This window comes from Oryctolagus cuniculus, chromosome 2 (assembly GCF_051225735.1).
Source record: "Oryctolagus cuniculus isolate XC-2025 breed Fujian yellow rabbit chromosome 2, ASM5122573v1, whole genome shotgun sequence".
NCBI classification, from domain to species: Eukaryota; Metazoa; Chordata; class Mammalia; order Lagomorpha; family Leporidae; genus Oryctolagus; species Oryctolagus cuniculus.
In genome coordinates this window covers 33,484,668-33,504,470 of record NC_142868.1, presented here as the reverse complement: position 1 = coordinate 33,504,470, position 19,803 = coordinate 33,484,668, and the positions used below count along the sequence as shown (strand labels likewise).

Here is a 19,803-nt window from a genome sequence, read left to right as displayed (position 1 = left end):
TACAGCAGGAACACATTATTGGCGTAAATCAGTTTATTTGGAATAAATTAGACATTTAATCACCAAATCCTGGCCTCATTTCCAGAGGCTAAGCACTAGTGCTGTTTCCATATATATCAGACATGTTCGGAAAGATGGGTTACAGTGAATACACGAGATGTAGTACAAGGTGGACGCTAAGGTGATATTTTCCCCTGAGAAGCCTGTTACTTTGAAAAGCAGCAACTTCCACTTAACCTTTAGTTTTTAAGTGGGTTTATGATAAACCTGAATATTACATGTATTACCAATAGATAGCCAGATTAAATTTGTTAGGTAAATTACAGTCACTTAAAAATATAACCCCTAAGGAACAGGATGTTGTAAACCCTTCGTTAGGAGCTTCACTATTTGAGGAGTTTGGCAAGTTTGAAGAAGGGCTATAATCTTGAGCTCTTAAGACAATGGACCACTTGTAATTATGAATTGCTTTTGATAATAGTGATTTCTCAAAGGAAGCAAAAATTCAAAATTTCTTCTAAAGTACATGTAAAACAGTGGTGGCAAGAAGAGAAAAAAAAAACATTTGGCCAGCCAGAAAGCAAATTAACTGCACATCACTTTTGCATTTTGTTTGAATTGGCTGTTTTCTCCTTATAGTCTAGTAGCATCCTGAATTGCATACTCAATTTGGTTTGTAACGTAGATGCACTTGGGATACAATCACAACCGCCTTAATGTAGGATCGTTTTCTACTAAAGCTTTTTGAGCTGGAGAATTTTATTTTGACTTTTGAAGAAATTTATTCAAAGAATTGTTGGGAGAGACATTGATCTTCCATCCACTGGTTCATACTGCAAGTGGCCACAGCAGGCTGAAAGCAGCAGATCTGCTTTTGGGTCTCCCATGTGGGTGCAGGGCTCTCCCAAGCCATTAGCAGGGAGCTGGATAGGAAGTGGAACCGCAGGGACACAAACTGTCACCCCTATGAGGTGCCAGCATCGCAGGCAGCAGCATCCTTTGACTTAAATTCCTGAAAGGGAAAGACAATGGCCACTTTGTGGTTATTTAAATGTTGGCTAACCAAGAAAAATTATTAGGCATAATGGGTATACAGTTTTCTACCTCCAGTGTTTAGAATCACTGAATAAATCTTAAGCACAATTAATTTCAAAAAAGTCAAAACTCCCAAGTTAAGATGTAGGAATTCTAGGCTTTAAAAAGTGCTGTATAAAAAACTAGTTCACTCAGATCATCAGCATTCTGAATCGCATCCAGGGTCAGTCGCTGCATTCCACACCTATGTGCAGCGAAACTTGGCAAGAGAGCAAGCAAGAATAGGGTCCTTTGGCCATTATTCTGATGGCCAGTAAGTAGAACATTGCATCTTTTTAGGATGTTTAGTCTTTGTCAGTGCTCTTTCCCCTTATCTGTGGAGATTGTGCCCCAGGTACCTCAGAGGATGCTTTAAACCACTGACTTCTGAATTTTATTTTCCTGTATACCCTGCAGCATTCCCACTTAGTGCCAGAGTTAATCTGTCCTTCCATATTTGATGACTTGCCTCCTTTTCATCACTAGTCTTATACTTTGGAGCTCTATTAAAATAAAGGGTTACCTGGGTACGAGCAAGTAATAACAGCTGGATAACCATGGTGACTATCAAGTGAGTAATATAGGTAGCTTGGACATGCTGGACAGAGGGATGTTTCACATCCTGTGCAGGATGGAGCAAAGAAAAAGATTTCATCATGCACTAATGCTAGTACACAATTTAAAACTTAGAAATCTTTCTGAAATTTTCCGTTAAATATTCTTGAAATGTAGGTAAGCCAAAGAAAGAAACTGCAGATAGGGGTTCTAGATGCTAAATCATGTCATCTTGCAAAAATGGTAAGGAATGCCTGCTCTAAAGGAGGAAGTTGCAGTACGGTGCGATTAGTGATCTTTCCATGAGATGGGTTACGGAAGTCATACTTTTACATTTCAGATTACTTAAAAGATCACAAAATTAGGTGTTTTATGGAGAAGAGCTAAAGGATTTGTGTAGTTGTGGGTCAGTGCTGTGATTGGCTATAGATAAGTAGATTACCCTAAGATGTGTTTGCTTTCTATTTGAGAGCCACTAGGACCAAAAGGGGAAAGCACCTTGCTACGAGTGACAAAATCACAGATCCAGTGTAAAGAATAGTTTTAAATCTGCTGTGAAGCCTTACAGAGTTTGACTTTTAAAAACAACTTTTACCATAGTAGCTATTGGTATCTAAAGAAAGCTAGAGAATGATGCGAAACAGCTCATCAAACTTGACAAAGCAATGCGTCAGGTAATACTCATAGCCTAGTGGCAGTGCGAAGCCTCCTTTAGAACCAAGAACTGAGTTCGCTGATTGTCACCACTTAAGGGAAAATGCATTCAACCACGTGGCAGAGGTTTTGATTGTCATCGCCTTGGTTAGCACAGTATCTCAAATACTCTGTGTACAATACGGGTATGTCTTTTGTGTTACCAGCATATGGAACTGGAGTGAATTTCTAAACTCTTCAGAGAGAAATAAGTTCACTTTAGCTAAGGACTCTCTTGTGGCCTTTCTTTAATGGTATGTGTTGTAAGTCCTTTGCTTTCCAAAATTTTCTTCTCTTCCGTCTGTGAAAGATGGTAATTGATGAGAGTAGAACCAGGGTGCAGAAGAAGCAGCAGCTAAAGAATATCAGCGGCTTCTTCTGCAGGAGGAGTAAGCAGACGGTGCACTCGGGATTTCCTTGAGTCTGATTGCATCTAGGACCGCCGTTCTCAGACGGGAAGCCGTTGCTGGTAATTAGTTTGTTGTAAAACTGTATTGAAGACTTGGCTTTGAAATCAGAGGTGAAGAATCCAAACCTGGGTTTAGATTTTTCTTCAGTCAGTTTGAATGCATAATAGCCTTTGATTTTTATTTTATCTATCAGATATGCTGAAAAATACCAGAAATGAAATTGTTAGTCACAGATGAACTGTAGACAATCCTTGAGAAAGAATTTAGTTTTCTTTGAAACAAGCTAGATTCATGCCATGCCATAAAAAAGGTAGTGATTCAAGAGCTATGTAAAGAAGTGAAATGTGTGTGCTAACTTAGGTTTGTAAATATATTTGAAGTAAAACTAGGATCTGTAGTTCAAAATGGCAAAATTTAAGAAGCAGAGCCATGAAGGTAAAAGTGCTGGCACTTGTTCAAAGGGTCACAGGGAGGGCCGATTCCTGGTCTCGGATTGTTTGCGTGCCCTGGTAACCACACTTGGTTCCTCTTACTCTTAGGGGACCATTTTCACCCCTTTCTTCTCTCCTTAGACTTAAGTCTGTCATCCTTGCTTTGAGATGATGACATTGCTTCCTTCACTGAAAAGTTGAGTTGGCCCTAGGACACCTTCCATCTCCCACAGTCACTTCTCCCCACCTGGCATTTTCTTGTGTTACCTCAAGGACATCACTCTCACCTATTTTCCCCTCATCCCTCATGCAGTAACTTTTCCTGACTACTGAGGCATTTGGATATAAAGATCTGTTTTTTTGTTTTTGTTTGTTTGTTTTGAAAGGCAAGAAATAGAAGCAGAGAGAGCGCTTCCATCTGCTGGTCTTTCCTCAAATGGCCCCACCAACCAGAGCTAGGCCGATCAGAAGCCAGGAGCTTCTCCCTGGTTTCCCATACGGATGCAGTTGCCCAAGTGCTTGTGCCATCTCAGCTGCTTTCTCAGGTGCATTAGCAGGGAGCTGGATGGAAAGTGAAGCAGCTGGGACTCCACCTGGCACCCATATGGGATGCTGATGCCACAGGCAACAGTACCAAGATCTGCTATCTTAATAAAAACAAAAAACCCTTGATTGCATGTCTCTGGCTGTGTTACAGCACTGGAACTTTTCAGTTTTTTACTGACTTCTCATCTCTCTGGTCTCTGTTTAATTATTTTTAATTTGAGAGACAGAAAGAGCTCTGATCCACTGGCTCATTCCCCAAATGCTAAGGCTGAAGTTGGGAGCCTGAAACTCGTTGTAGATCTACCAAGTGAGTGGCAGGGACCCAGCTAAGCCATTACTGCTGCCTCCCAGGGTCTGTGTGTTAGCAGGAAGCTGGCGTCGTTAGCCAAAGGCAAGCATTGAACCGTGGTGCTGGGATACAGGTGTCTTAACCATTATTGCTTCTGAATATTGAATTACTCCAGGCTTACTTCTCTGTGCGTGGTCTCTGAGTGATTTCATCCAGCCTTATTTATTTGAAAGACAGTCATAGAGAATCTTCTGTTCGTTCACTCTCCAAATCGCCACAACAGCTAGAGCTGGTCAAGGCAGGAGCCAGATGCTGGAATTCCATCTGGGTCTCAGAGCTGGCATTGTGGCCACTTGGGGAGTGAACCAGCAGATGGAAGATCTCTAACTCTGCCTTTCAAATAAATGAATCTTTAAAAGATAAATTAGGCCGGCGCCGCGGCTCACTAGGCTAATTCTCCGCCTTGCAGCGCCGGCACACCGGGTTCTAGTCCCGGTTGGGGTGCAGGATTCTGTCCCGGTTGCCCCTCTTCCAGGCCAGCTCCCTGCTGTGGCCAGAGAGTGCAGTGGAGGATGACCCAAGTGCTTGGGCCCTGCACCCATGGGAGACCAGGGTAAGTACCTGGCTCCTGCCATCGGATCAGTGCGGTGCGCCGGCCGTGGCGGCCATTGGAGGGTGAACCAATGGCAAAGGAAGACCTTTCTCTCTGTCTCTCTCTCACTGTCCACTCTGCCTGTAAAAAAATAAAAATAAAAAAAAAAAAAAGAAATTAGCCTGGTATAGATGGACTGAATTTTGAATTAGACCTGTGGTTGCTTTGGCATTGCCAGACCAGGTGATTCTGCAGGCTTTAGGTGGCCCAGCCCTGATTTCGGTCATGTCACCTTTGCATTGGAAACCTTGCAGTCCAAGGTGGTGTGGCACAGCAGGTTAAGCTGCAGCTTGTGACGCCAGCATCAGTTAGGAGCGCCAGTTCCAGTTCTGGCTGCTCTGCTTCCAGTCCAGCTCCCCACTAATGTGCCTGGGAAAGCAGTAGAGGAGGACTTGAGTACTCAGGCCTCTGCCGTCCACCTGTGGAACCCAGATGGCGATTCAAGCTCTCAGCTTCAGCCTGGCTGTTGCGGCTGTTTGGGGAGGGACTCCATGGATGGAAAGATTGATCTCCCTCTCTTCTTCCCTTCTCTCCCGTTCTGCCTATCAAATAAATCTTAAGAAGATTTACCTTTTGTACCTTCCTGTCTCTGTAAGAGCCATAATTCTTAGACTGGCCTTCTGAGCCCTGCACAGTCTGCCTCTTATCTCATTACCTCATCTTTTGTCACCCCATTTCCTATCCTCCAGCTGTTTGGACCCCATTCCTGCTCCTCACACAGACCAGGTCTGCCCTGACGGTAGGGTTTTGCATTTGCTCTCTCTGGATCCTCTGGCCTCTCCAGATCTTTGAGCACCTCCTTGTCTACCCTATTTAGAGTTGTAACCCCTGTGTCATACCCCACCCCAGCACCCTCTTTGATTTGTTTTTCTTCATAGAACTTACATTTTTTTAGCAGAATTACATAGGGGCAGAGAGAGTCTTCCATACACTGATTCACTCCCCAAATGGCCGGAGTTGGGCCGATGCGAAGCCAGGAGCCAGAAGTTTCTTCCTGGTCTCCCACTGGGGCCCAAGCACTTGGTCCATCTTCTACTGCCTTTCCAGGCAATAGCAAAGAGCAAAGAAGCAGCTGGGAGTCGAACCGGCGCCCATGTCAGATGGCAGCACTGCAGGCGGCAGCTGTACTGACTACGCCACAGCGCCGGCCCCATTTTCATAAAACTTTTTACCTCTAATATGTTATGTCTTTCTTGTTGATCTTTATGGAAATAGAAGCCCTGTGAGGACAGCGATCTTTATTTTGTCCAGAGGTAGTCCTGTGACTAGAACAGTCTTTGTCCATATTAAGTGCTCAACAAGTATTGGTCACTTTACTGTTTGAATGAATCATGAACATTTAAAAATAAGCTTTAGAAAAATAATAATACGAGGAAGGATGCTGAGATAAGGACTGATACGCTGCAGCTTACAACATTGGACCTACTAATTCCATATTGGCAGTTCATCCTGAAGGAATCAGAAATGAACGATTTCTATACAAAGGTGCTTCTTAGTAGCAACAAGGCTATCCACAGAGGCACAGTGGGAAAGTCACCTGTGCCCTACATTGGAGTACCCAGCTCTAGCTCCTGGCTCCACCGCTGGCTCCACTCCTGACAGGCACCTGGGAGCCAGCCGTGATGGTCATCTGGAGAATGAGCCAGCAGGTTAGGAGCTCACTCTCTGCTCATTTTTTTTTTTTTTTTAAAGGAAAAAGACTAATACCGTGAGCTCAATTGTATTGAAGATGGGTAGCAAGCACACTGGAAGGAATTCATCCAAAAATACTGACAGTGCTTGTCTTCAGGTAATTTTAAATACATCTACATTTTCCATAATGAGCTAATATTACTTTCATAATTAAAAGTTATTTCCACCAGTGCCTGGCTCACTTGGTTAATCTTCCGCCTGTGGCGCAGGCATCCCATGTGGGCATCAGGTTTTAGTCCCGGTTGCTCTTCCAGTCCAGCTCTCTGCTGAGGCCCGGGAAGGCAGTGGAGGATGGCCCAAGTGCTTGGGCCCTGCACCCACATGGGAGACCAGGAGGAAGCACCTGGCTCCTGGCTTCAGATCGGCACAGTTCCTGTTGTGGCCATTTGGGGAGTGAACCAACGGAAGGAAGACCTTTCTGTCTATAACTCTACCTGTCAAATAAGTTTAAAAAAAATAAAAAATGAAAAGTTGTTTCCAGAAGTCCAGTTTTTAGGACAAAGTCCCGTTGACAGGACTTCGTGCCACCAGGCTGAGCCCGTGGCTAAAGAACCTGCTTGGGGGCCGGCGCCGTGGCTCAATAGGCTAATCCTCCACCTTGTGGCGCCGGCACACCGGGTTCTAGTCCCGGTTGGGGCGCCGGATTCTGTCCCGGTTGCCCCTCTTCCAGGCCACCTCTCTGCTATGGCCAGGGAGTGCAGTGGAGGATGGCCCAGGTGCTTGGGCCCTGCACCCCATGGGAGACCAGGAGAAGCACCTGGATCCTGGCTCCTGCCAACGGATCAGCGCGGTGCGCCAGCTGCAGCGGCGGCCATTGGAGGGTGAACCAACGGCAAAGGAAGACCTTTCTCTCTCTGTCTCTCTCTCTCACTGTCCACTCTGCTTCTGTCAAAAATTAAAAAAAAAAAAAAAAAAAAAAAAAGAACCTGCTCGGCTCCCCGATCGGATCAGTTTACAGAAGCGCCCGAGCGCGCTGAGCCCCGAGCTCACCTTTCAGAGCCTCCTGGACGTACTTCTCTAGGTAGTACTGGCGGAGCTGGTCGTTCTGCAGGGCCTGGTCGTCGATGCCATTGGCCGTGATGTAGACGTCCAGGTCTCCGTAGTTGTTCCGCATCCACCGCAGCAGCTTGCCCTCGCCCCAGGGCATCACGGCCAGGCGGCTGGGCGAGGCCAGGCGGGTGATGTCCTGCAGGAACTGCACGTCCCTGTCCGAGTCGTAGCGGCTGCCGTTCTGCTGCTCGTGCATCACGAACCTGGTGGTGAAGTGGTTGAGGGCGTAGAAGTCGGCGGCGCCCTTGACCAGCCGCCGCTCGGCGTCGCTGAAGCGGGGCAGCACGGAGCTGGAGAGCCCGCGCCGGGTCTTGGAGGCGATGTACTCCCTCATGGCCACCGGGTAGTCCCCGGTCTTGAACAGGGGCTCGGCGAACCACGCGATCTCGAACTGCAGGAAGCGCTCGGCCGCCTGCCAGTGCGAGGCCACGTAGGGGTTGGCGGGCTCGGCCCAGTCCGAGTGCAGGGACAGCGACAGCGCCCCGCGCTGCGACGGCCGGTACTGGCGGTCGTACAGGTGCCACACGAGCGCGTGCGCGATCAGCAGGTTGTGGGCGGCCTGGTAGGTGTCGTTGCTGGTGCGGTTGTAGACGTCGCTCAGCCGGTTGGGCTCGTTGATGGTGATCCAGAGCTTCACCAGGTCCCCCAGCTCCCGGAAGCACAGCCCTGCGTAGTCGCGGAAGGCCTTGGCCGTGGATGGGTCCAGCCACCCCCCGCTGTGCAGCAGCGGCGCGGGCAGGCCCAGGTGGGCATGGGTCGGGTAGTACAAGGTGACCATGGGCGAGATGTTGAGCTTCAGCCCCTCGGTGACCACACACCTGTAGTACCTCAGGGCTTGTCGGTTCACCTCGGACAGGTTGCCCGTGGGAAGGACCGAGGCCCAGTCCAGAGCAAACCGGAAGTGGGTGACTTTCATTCTTGCCAACATCTCGAGTTGTTTCTTGATGGTGATGAAATCTGTGCACTGAGCGGGCCGTGTTTTCAGCCTCACCCCTTCCACCCGGTGAAGCATTCGGTTGCCAGTGGCGTTCCACACGTAGAGGTGAGGGTCGCTGAACTGTGGCGAGGAAGCCACCGACTCGGGCTGTGGGACACAAGAGCGTTGGGGTGAAGCGTGCATAGGCAGAGGCCGCGAGCAAACAGGAAGAAAAGGGAAGATAAGTGGTGCACAGGTTCTTCCTAACAGCCCATGGTTCCGGCTGTCCTGCTGCTTTCTTAGCGAAGGCCTGAGTGATCTTCCCCCCTCCCAGCCCGGGAGTCTCCCAGGGAGACCAGAAATCACAGGCAAGGAACCACACCCAGGGCTTGGCTTGGAAAATGAGCTCGAGAAACACCGGAGAAGCCATTTTCCAGTTGGCTTGACCGGAAAACCCAGGTCATAGACTGGGGTCTCAGGGATTCTGTTCCGGCACATCAGGACGTTGCCATGGTACCCTCAGTTAAAAGCCATTGTGAAACATGGGTTATAAATTCTGCCATAAATTGAAGACAGCATGAAAATTTCAGCCGAAGAGGATTCCACTGAGATCAGAACTTGGGGTTGGAGGAGGCTGGTGGACTCCGGCCACAGTTTCTGAAAGAGGCTGGAGGGATGGCACAGGCAATGACTGCTTGCATGTGAGAATGCAGTTCCCTCCCTCCTGTGTGAGAAGCCCAGGCTGTATCCCAGTTGCATCTACTCTGTCTCAACCACCTGTGTGCCTGTGAGATCACAGAGTTATCCATCCAGTAGAATGCTGGACACTTTGTCCATGCGATGAACTTGGGTCAGGAGTGGAAAGGACCATAAAATACCACCACCACCACCACCACCCCAAAACCCCTGCAGTTGACTCTTGGAGCAGATGGCGTTGTTCCTGGCCTCTCCAAAAAGCAGAGAGCCTTGGGCTCCTTTGCTCTTCGGCCCCTTTGATACTCAGGCATGGAAGCTGTATAGTGATGGAGCCGTCTCAGCCCCCCACCCCCGCAGGTGTGTGGTGAGGGTGCAGTGACTCTGGGAAAGTGTCCTGTGTCACCAAAGCACTACACAAACATGAGGTGGTCGTGACATGGGCCTGGGTTTCCCTGGTTGCCATAAATGCCTGTTAGGTTCCTGAGTCTAAACTAAAACAGGAACTTTAGGAAAAACATTTCCAAATTCAAGATTAATAAGGAAAAGGCACAGTTCTCTACTTGTTTTAAAGTACTTTTTCATCTCATCACAATTTAAATGCACCAGGAAAAATGGTAATAAACCTTTGGTAAATATTTTCGCCCTAGTTGTTTTCCTATGTGTCATCTTTCGTAGTCTAATTACAAAACCATATCACTGCCCACTTGCCATCTGCCATCCATTTATCTAGAACATTAAACCGAGAGAACATTGACCATGTGAGCATGAAGTTAAATCTGTATAAAATTAATTGAGTAAAATCCCCCTAGCGCAGGTGAGCAGTTTCAGTGTTTTGAAAGCCAGAACATTGTGGTATCAAAGGGGAGCTTGCAAAAGACAATCTTGCATGAGACAGAAAAGGGAAAAAAAATCCTATATTAGAAAAGCCTTCAGAAAACATTAGTCTTAGGTGGCAAGTGGGTGTGATTGAGAGCCCCCAAGCCCAGCTCTAGCTCCCCAAGCTTGTTGCTAAAACTCCATTCCCCACTACAGGGACTGGGCTTCTTGGAGAATGACTTTTTCCAAGTTTGCAGCAGAAAAAGAATGAGGTGGGGGCTGGCACTATGGCAAAGCAGGTAAAGCCACCACCTGCAATGCCAGCATCCCATTGGGCTCCAGTTTGAGTCCTGGCTGCTCCACTTCCGATCCAGCCCTCTGCTATGGCCTGGGAAAGCAGTAGAAGATGACCCAAGTCCTTGGGCCCCTGCACCACATGGGAGACCTGGAAGAGGCTCCTGGTTCCTGGCTTCAAATCAGCTTCGGTTCTCTCACATGGGTGGCAGGGGCTCAACTATTTGAACCATTACCTGCTGCTTCTAGGGGTGTGCATCAGCAGAAAACTCAAATCGGGAGTGGAGCCAGGAATCAAACACAGGCACTCTGAGAAGAGGGTATCCCATGTGGCATCCTAACCCCTACACTAAATGCCTGCCTCTGTTTTTCATGTTGGGCCCCACTGTGTCAGAGAATGAGGAAGTAAGGGAAATGTCAAAAGACATGGGAGCAGCTTAAAGGAGGACCACTGACTATGAAACAACTTGAACTTCAAAAGGAATAATGTAATGACAATAATGAATTATAAAACATTGAACTTGAAGAATTCAGCCAATAAATGGAAAAGGAACACTCTAGAAATTTCCTCATCTTGAAATGTTTTTATTATTAATGTATTACTTATTTGAAAGACAAATTATAGAGAGGTAAAGAGAGACAGAGAGAGGTCTTCCATCCACTGTTCATTCCCCAAATGGCTGCAACAACCAGAGCTGAGCTGATCCAAAGCCAGGAGCCAGAAGCTTCCTCTGGGTCTCCCACATGGGTGTTGGGGCCCAAGCACTTAGGCCATCTTGCACTGCTTTCCCAGGTGCATTAGCAGGGAACCGGATGGGAAGTGGAGCAGCTGGAACTTGAACCAGTGCCCATATGGGATGCTGGCACTGCAGGCCGGGGCTTTAAGCTGCTGTGCACAGCGCTGGCCCCTCAATTTGTGTGTGTGTGTGTGTGTGTGTGTGGTTTTTGTTTTTAAGATTTATTTATTTGAAAGACGGAGTTACATAGAGGCAGAGGCTGAGAGAGATTCTCCATCCACTGGTTCACTCCCCAAATGGCCACAATGGCCAGAGTTGGGCTGATCTACAGCCAGGAGCTTCTTCCAGGTTTCTCACAAGGATGCAGGGGCCCAAGCACTTGGACCATCTTCTACTGCTTTTGCAGGCCAGATCAGAGAGCTGGATCAGAAGTTGAGCAGCTGGGTTTCGAACCAGTGCCCATATGGAATGCCGGCACTGCAGGCAGCAGTTTTAACTCACTACACCATGTGCCAGCCCCCTCATCTTGCAATCTTTAAAGTAATATTTAAGGCAGGGACCATAAATGAATATTAATACCATTGAGTGAATTGTTATTGGGAAACATTATGTACATATAGTCTCCAAGTATCATTGATAATGACTTAATTAAAAACAGAACAGCTGGGACTCTGTGGTGTAGCAGGTATAGCCACCTGCAGTGTGGGCATCGCTGGTTCGAGTTCCAGCTGCTCCACTTCCAATCCAGATCTCTGCTAACGTGCTTGGGTCCCTGTACCATGTGGGAGACTCAAAAGAAGCACCTGGCTCCTGCCTTCAGATTGGCCTAGCTCTGGCCTTTGCAGCCATCTGGGGAGTGAACCAGTGGATGGAAGACCTTTCTGTCTGTCTCTCCATCTCTCTGTCTATAACTCTACCTCCAAATAAATAAAATCTTTTTTAAAAATTTATTTATTTTTTACAGGCAGAGTTAGAGAGAGAGAGACAGAGAGAAAGGTCTCCTTTTTCCGTTGGTTCACCCCCCCAGGTGGCCGCTACGGCCGGCGTGTTGCAGCTGGTGCGCTGTGCCGATCCGAAGCCAGGAGCCAGGTGCTTCCTCCTGGTCTCCCATGCGGGTGCAGGGCCCAAGGACCTGGGCCATCCTCCACTGCCTTCCTGGGCCACAGCAGAGAGCTGGACTGGAAGAGGAGCAACCGGGACAGAATCCGGCGCCCCGACCAGGACTGGAACCCGGGGTGCTGGCGCCGCAGGCAGAGGATTAGCCTAGTGAGCCGCGGTGCTGACCCAATAAAATCTTTTTTTTTTTTTTTTAATGCACATTACAAGGCCGGCCTGCAACACCAGCATCCCATCTGGGTGCCAGTTTGTGTCCCAGGTGCTCCATTTCCAATCCAGCTCCCTGGTAATGGCCTGGGAAAGCAGCAGAAAATGGTACAAGTGCTTGGGCACCTGCACCTACGTAGGAGACCTGGAAGAAGTTCCTAGCTGTGGCCTGGCCCAGCCCCAGTCGTTAGAGCCATTTGTGGAGTGAACCAGCAGGTGGAAGATTTATCTCTCTCTCTCTGTCTCTCCCTCTGCCTCTCTGTATAACTCTGCCTTTCAAATATATCTTTTAAAAAAAATGGAAAAGGTGCTGTGTGCTTAAGAGGTCTGTTAAATGCCATCTTAACCATGGAATTTGATTATGCTACTTGAACAACATTAACATCTTTAGTAATGAGGCAAATTGACGTCATGTACCTCCTGACGTGATGCACTGAGAAATGCAATGTCCCTGATGTGGAATTCTCTGCAGAAATGGAGTCTAATAAAGAAACCTTCAGAGCAACGTAGAGCATGAGCCATTCTACACTCCACTAGCCTGGACTCTTAAATGTCAGCACCACGGGCTTAGGGGATCACTCTGAATTTAGGAGGCTACAGATAGTTGTCAGCCAGTGTGGGATCTTTGCATTCTTGATGCAGAGGAATTTTGTAACCTATAAAAAGACATTTTTGAAGCATTTAGGGAAATTTGTGAGTTCTATGCTATATACTATCAATTCTATGTTAGATAATACTGAATTGATGTTGCATTTCTTGAGTATCATAATGATAATATCATGATACAGAAGATGCTGAGATGTTTGAGGGTAGGGTGTCAGTGATGTCTTTTTTTTTTTCTTTTAAAGATTCATCCATTCACTTGAAAGTCAGGGTCACACAGAGAGAGGAGAAGCAGAGAGAGAGAGAGAGAGGTCTTCCACCCACCAGCTTACTGCCCAGATGGCCGCAACAGTTGGAGCTGTGCCGATCCAAAGCCAGAAGCTAGGAGCCAGGAGCCTGGAGCCTCCCCTGGGTCTTCCCATGCAGATGCAGGGGCCCAAGGACCCAGGCCATCCTCCACTACCCTCCCAGGCCACAACAGAGAGCTGGAACAGAAGTGGAGCAGCTGAGTCTCCAACAGGTGCCCACATGGGATGCCGGCACTGCAGGTGGCAGCCTCACCCTCTACACCACAGCACTGACCGCCTCAATAATGTCTTTAACTTACCAGTGGTTCATGAAAGAGAGAGGCTGAGATAAAGCAAGTGTGACGACATGCCAGCACTTGCTCAGTCTTGATGAAGGGAATATGTGTATTTGCTGTACAAGTTTGAATTTTTCAAAATAAAGAATTGGAGGGGGGCTGGCGCCACGGCTCACTTGGCTAATCCTCTGCCTGCGGCGCCGGCACCCCAGGTTCTAGTTCTGGTTGGGGCGCCAGATTCTGTCCCGGTTGCTTCTCTTCCAGTCCAGCTCTCTGCTGTGGCCCAGGAAGGCAGTGGAGGATGGCCCAAGTGTTTGGGCCCTGCACCCACATAGGAGACCAGATCGGTGTAGCTCCAGCCGTAGCGGCCATTTGGGGGATGAACCAACGGAAGGAAGACCTTTCTGTCTCTCTTCCTCACTGTCTAACTCTATCTGTAAAAAAAAAAAAAAAAAAAAAGAATTGGAGGAGCAGGGCTTGTGATGTGGTGTAGTGGGTGAAGCACTTCCTGCCATGCCTGGCATCCCATATGGGCACCTGTTCATGTTCCGACTGCTCTACTTCTGATCCAGCTCTCTGCTATGGCCTGAGAAAGCAGTGAAAGATGTTCCAAGGGCTTTAGCCCCTGCACCCACATGGGAGACCTGGAGGAAGCTCCTGGCCCAGCACTAGCTGTGTGGGAATGGTAACCAATGGTAAAACCAATGAATGGTAAACTAATGAATGGACGATCTCATATTTCTCTTTCTCTCTCTCTCTCTCTCTCTCTCTCTCTCTCTTTCTCTTTCTCTCTTCCCCTGTCTCTATAACTCTGCCTTTCAAATAAATAAACATTTAAAAGAGAATAAGAGCAAAGCAAAGCAGTGAAAACTATGAACCCATTGGCAGTAGCAGGAAACAGGAGCTTGTGTCTGCCTCCTGCAGGAGGAGGTAGGAACTGCAGTCATTTTCTCTGCAGGGGGCGCGCGCCGAAGCTGAGTCACTGTGTTTATGCTGCGCCTCTAACTTCTATCACCTCTGACCCTTTACTTAGAGCTTGTTTAAATAGCCACAGAGGTGGAGATTCACAACCTATGAACTTTGCCTGCTCACGGTTTGGACCGTTTTGTCTGGCCCCATCCCTTGTACACCTGGATGCCTTTCCATAGGCGATTGTGTGGTGCTGTGAGGTCCCGTAGCACAGTGGTCCCGAGACAGACCTAGGTAGCCTGGGCACGTGATGTAGCCTCCCAAATCCTCAGTCCCTTTAACGACCACAAGGGGGTTTTAAGCCAAAGTAGAGAGATGCTTGGCATCACGGAAGAACTTTAAATTAGTTGTTATTTCGGAAAGAGCGTCTGTGATCTGGCGGCCCGAGGACTGCCCTTCATGGGTTGGTGTTGTCCTGGGCAAGTTGACTGGTCTCTTTCCTCTCGTGTAGCGGGAGGCCTCACTGGTGCTGAGAGCTCATCTCCTTTTGGCTCTGAAGGGTGAGGAGCTGCTCTGTGCTCAGGGCTGCTCTTGAAGGCATACAGCAGGCATCAAAGTGTCAAAGGGCTCTTCCCTCTACAACTTGTGTTCTAGTAGGGGAAGACGGGTGATAAGTAAGAAAAAGGTTCAAGTGGTGATGCACAGTGGAGAGGGAAAACGAGGCAGGAGAGAGGGATGGGGGTGAGAGGGACGGGGTTATGATTCTGGAAGTGGAGAGGGGCCTTATGGGAGGGTGATGTTCAAGAAAACATCTGAAGGAGGTGACGAATGACACATGTCGGGAGGCTCCACTGGGAAGTCCTGACCCGAATCTACTAATTACTTAAGTAAAGGTTGTTTTTAAAAAAAGTGTGCTATTGGCAAAAACCCCCCAAAAAATTTAAAAAAAAAATTTCCCTATAATGTTGACACCGTGAGCCAATGCCTCACAGGAATGGCTGTGAGAGCCCTCTGGGCCACACTCCTTGAGGGCGGCCTGTTTGTCTTTCTCATGAGTGTGAGTCCTGGCCCACAGAGGGCTCCTGTGAGCATCTGTGTCCTTCTACCTCACTCTCCTTCTTTCTCCAGATAACCACGATGACCGAGTCTCCACTGTCCCTGAGCAAATCAAAGGAAGTCCTGGGTGCTGTGTGCCCCACTTAGTGGTCAGTGTAGAAGCGGACACTCACCTTAAGAACAGACTCGGTGACGCCCCAGGAGAAGTCACAGGGAAACTGCCCCTGCAGATCCGGGGTGGACTCTGTGAGCATGAAGCCGTTTTCTCCTATGACCTGTTTATAGTAATGCGCCGAGGACTTGGGCCTTCTTTCTCTCTGTTCGCTGTTGAAGTCCACATAAAACAGTCCACGGCGGGTGTTGTAAGCGTCCTGCCATTCGAAGCCATCCAGGAGAGACCAGGCAGTGTAGCCAAATACTCGGACTCCATCCAACCTTATTGCTGCACAGAGAAAGGAAACCAGGATGGTCAGAGGTCTCAACACCAGCTCCTGCCAGGGGACTGCCTATTGTGTAACCGACTTTTTTTTTTTTTTTCTTGTTAGCCTATGTGTTCTATCAAACAGAAAATGCAATTATTTTCCACCAAAATGGCACCCCCGCCAACTCCCCTCCTGAGAAATGACTGTCACAGTCAAAGGATCAAACATAAAATATTCTCAAGATTCAGTGTGCAAATCGGGGTCCTGCGGCGTGCTCGTTTCTGGAATCCTTCGGGACCAATGCAGATGTCTGCTCAGGACCCAGGAGTTCTCCTTTCAAGTTTGGATGGATTCCAGTTTGTGGACAAACTGTCCATTGTAGGAAACGATCGTACAGGGACCAAAATTGGCTCTTAGAATTAACATCAGCGAATGTGGGTCTAAAAGGAGGGCAAAGAGGCAGAGCGGTGGAGAGCTGGCCGTGCTGAAGACAAAGGGCCCAGGACTTGCAAGCTTCGTGGCCTCAGCTTCCTCATTCACAGACGGACAGGACTGGAAAATCAGCCTTTGCAGGAGCAGCCTCACGTTAAAATGCTGGCTCAAGAGCTCGTAGTTTAAAAATGAAATGAAAATCAACGGCAGCAGTGAAAACAAGAACCAAATCATTTTTCTTAAAGCTTTCATTTCCCTGCTCGGCGTGCCTCATTTGTGCCTTTTCGGGGTTTTATCCCTGACAATTCTTTTTTCCTGGATTTTGGTGGAAAATCCAGACCAAGAGACTCTAAGAAGATACGCACATTTCAACAGGCCTGGTTTCTAGCCCTTGTGCTGTAGGGTCCGGAGAAGAGGCAGAGTGGTAACCCTCAGGAGTGGATGCCATGCTGGCCACGTGTGTAGCATTCAACCCAGGCTCTGTGGGCCATGCCCTCTGCCCTGGAGGCCCCAAGTGCACGTGTCCTGTGGCTGCCAAGGCTTTGTTTCATGCCGCTCCTTTCATGGAATTTGGGGCAGCAGGGTCTTGACCTCCCTGAGGATTTCTCTGCAAAAGGGGGGAATTTTCCTGTGGACTCATGAGTTCTAGAGAGAGCCACAGCATTGAAGGACACACAGAGAATCCCCTTGGCTTCCATCCCAACCGGAGCTTGTTGGGTGTGCCACTATTTGGGGCAGCCCCCTGGAGATGCCACTGCTCGGGTAATGGGGAAGGGAAGAGGAGATAAGCAGGGGTCAGAGCTCTCCAGTCACGCGATTTCAAGATAAGCTTCCTGCATCTTAGGATAAAGTACCACTGTCAGGAAACTTTAAACCTCTCTCTCTGGGCCAGCCACATGGCATAGCGGGTTAAGCCATCACCTGCGGAGCCAGCATCCCACGTGGGATCTGGTTTGAGTCCTGGCTGCTCCACCTCTGATCCAGCTCCCTGCTGATGCGCCTGGGAAAGCAGTGGAGGATGGCCCATGTGCTTGGGCCCCTGCCCCCACGTGGGAGACCTGGAAAAAGCACCTGTCTCTTGACTTTGTGGCCACTTGGGGAGTGAACCAGCAGATGGAAGTGCTCTCTGTCTCTTTCCCTCTCTCTTCATAACTCTGCATTTCAAATAAATAAATAAATCTTTTGAAAAAAGCTTTTAAAAACTTGAGCTAGTGCGTCACCAACCTTGAAGAACCTGGTTGAGGAAATTCTTCATCATGTAGATGGCTGTGGTGTCTTCTGTTTGCACGTAACTGTCTGTGAACCAGCCGTTCTCAGCGATCAGGATTCGAGGGTTGCCATATTCCAGTTTAATCCAGTTCAGCACCTGTCTTAGATTGAGTGACACATTCTGCCCCATTTTAGCCATGGTGTTTAAGGGCTTGAAGTTGTTGGGTCCAAACGAAAAGGCAAAGAAGTCTGCGGTGCCTCGTACCTCGTTCTTCTCTGCTTCTGAGAAAGCGGGCAGGACGGAGAGCAGCTTCTTTGTCATCACCTCTGGGTAGTCCCCGTCCCCGTGGATCGGGTTGGCAAACCAGCCCAGCACCGAGACCATGGACTGCTGGCACTTGAGTATGTCCACGATGCTTTCCGCTCTGTTTGGCTCAATCCAGTGGGATCCCAGCGTGATCGACAGCCAGCCTTTCTGATGCGGACGGAAATTCCTGTTGTAGTTGTGCCAGACTTTTGAATGAGCCTAATAAGAAAGAACAAAACCATTAACCTTTATTGTCTTTTTTTTTTTTTTTTTTTTGAGAGGCAGAGTGGACAGTGAGAGAGACAGAAAGGTCTTCCTTTTGCCGTTGGTTCACCCTCCAATGGCCGCCGCAGCCAGCGCATCACACTGATCTGATGGCAGGAGCCAGGTACTTATCCTGGTCTCTCATGGGGTGCAGGGCCCAAGCACTTGGGCCATCCTCCACTGCACTCCCTGGCCACAGCAGAGAGCTGGCCTGGAAGAGGGGCAACCGGGACAGAATCCGGCGCCCCGACCAGGACTAGAACCTGGTGTGCCGGTGCCGCTAGGCGGAGGATTAGCCTGTTGAGCCATGGCGTCGGCCCCTTTATTGTCTTGACGAAGGTTGTAACGTGGCAGGGAGAGGGTCTTTGCACGGACAAAAGTAACAAGGCACAGGGGGACTCGGAGGAAGCTGCCGAGCACCCCGGCTGCCCACAAAGGCTGCTCTGTGTTCATTTCTCCCGTGCTTCCAGCCTCAGCTTCTCCTGGTTGGTTGCTGAGGAGTCGGTAAAGGGCCCTAGTCCCTAGTGCAGGCTCTGTCTCGCTTCTCTGCTCGCTCCCTTCCTGAGCTCTCCTGGGGCAGGGTGCAGGTGAGATACCAGGTGGATTATAGGATTTCCTCCTCCACTTGAAAAGACACAGAGTGGTGTTCTTTCCTGTTCTACAGAATCTCTCTTTGATCCTCACTCAGAAGTCTAAGACAACTCAGGCTCCACAGCTTGTAAATGAATAATAGAGCCCACCTCCTAGGCTTGTTGTGAGGTTTGTATAAATTAACATACGTAACCAGCTCAGAACAGTGCTGAGCCCAGGGAAAACGCCACACAAGCCTTAGCTATTATTGCAATGCTTTGCAAAGGTGGCAGGCCCTGCCCAAAGTGGAAAAACAGTGTGTAGAGTTGAGGTGTAGAGTCAGCTCGCCTGGACTTGAAGCTCAAGTTCTTACTGTGTGGCCTTAGGTGAGACACTTAGCTTCTCTGAAATCTCTTGGTATTTTCAGCTGCAGAATGAGGTTCATAATAATAATAATAATAATGATGATGATGATGCCCTTTGTCAGATTTGGAGCTTATGTATACATGAAACATGTAGCATCAGCCAGAGCACAGAGGAAGAAGTACCAATGGATGTACCAATGGATGCATAGTATTATTCTTCCCAGAGTTTGCATTTCCAACTGAGCTGTCTTGTAACACAGCCTCTTGATGGTTTCCAGTGATTTAACAGGTACTTACTCAGCACTTACTCAATGCTTAGCTTGTTCCACCCTGAGAAACTGAAATCTATAGCGCAGGAACTTGACCTCAGAAAGTTCCCTATTGGGAAACTCAGACTGAGTGTGCAGAAGAGACATGTGAGAGAAAGCTGCATGAAATAAGACATTAAATTAAAAAATAACTCAAAGACAGAGGGCCTGGTTCAGCAAAGAGTCATGAGCCTTAGTCAAAGCAGGGATGAACCCTAAGGACTGCAATGAAGAAGTTTAGGCCAAGGTCACTTGTCTGTCCCAGCCGTCACGGACTTGTGACATGGCCACTGTGCTTCCTCTCACAGTGGATTTCCTTGTCTCTTGATGTCTCCCCCTAGGTCTCTCAGTCTCTATGTGAGCCTTTTTTTTCTTTTTTCTTTTTCAGTGTGTTCACTTTATTATTTTTTTAAAGATATATTTACTTATTTGAAAGGCAGAGTTACAGAGAGGCAGCAGCAGAGAGAAAGAGAAGTCTTCCATCCACTGGTTCACTCCCCAGATGGCCACAATGGCCAGGGCTGGGCCAGGAGCCAGGATCTTCTTCCAGGTCTCCCATGTGGGTGCAGGGGCCTGAGGACTTGGGCCATCTTTTGCTGCT

General features: G+C 48.5%; 1 protein-coding gene across 2 annotated transcripts in view; it reads right to left on the bottom strand.

Annotated features, from left to right (window-relative positions):
* Nucleotides 1-18: 18 nt before the first annotated feature.
* Nucleotides 19-19,803, bottom strand: part of KLB (klotho beta) — a 43,853-nt gene continuing 24,068 nt past the window's right edge. Inside the window, exons 2-5 of one of the 2 annotated variants that reach the window (XM_002709391.6) lie at nt 17,404-17,914; nt 15,499-15,767; nt 7,333-8,476; nt 19-2,930 (exon numbers count right to left, since the gene is read on the bottom strand). In XM_002709391.6, coding sequence (XP_002709437.4) covers nt 2,542-2,930; nt 7,333-8,476; nt 15,499-15,767; nt 17,404-17,914 — 2,313 coding nt within the window. In that variant the 3' untranslated portion in view covers nt 19-2,541. Of the gene's footprint in view, nt 2,931-7,332; nt 8,477-14,112; nt 14,920-15,498; nt 15,768-17,403; nt 17,915-19,803 lie in introns of those variants that run through there. The other variant, XM_089325343.1, reaches the window with a different exon arrangement.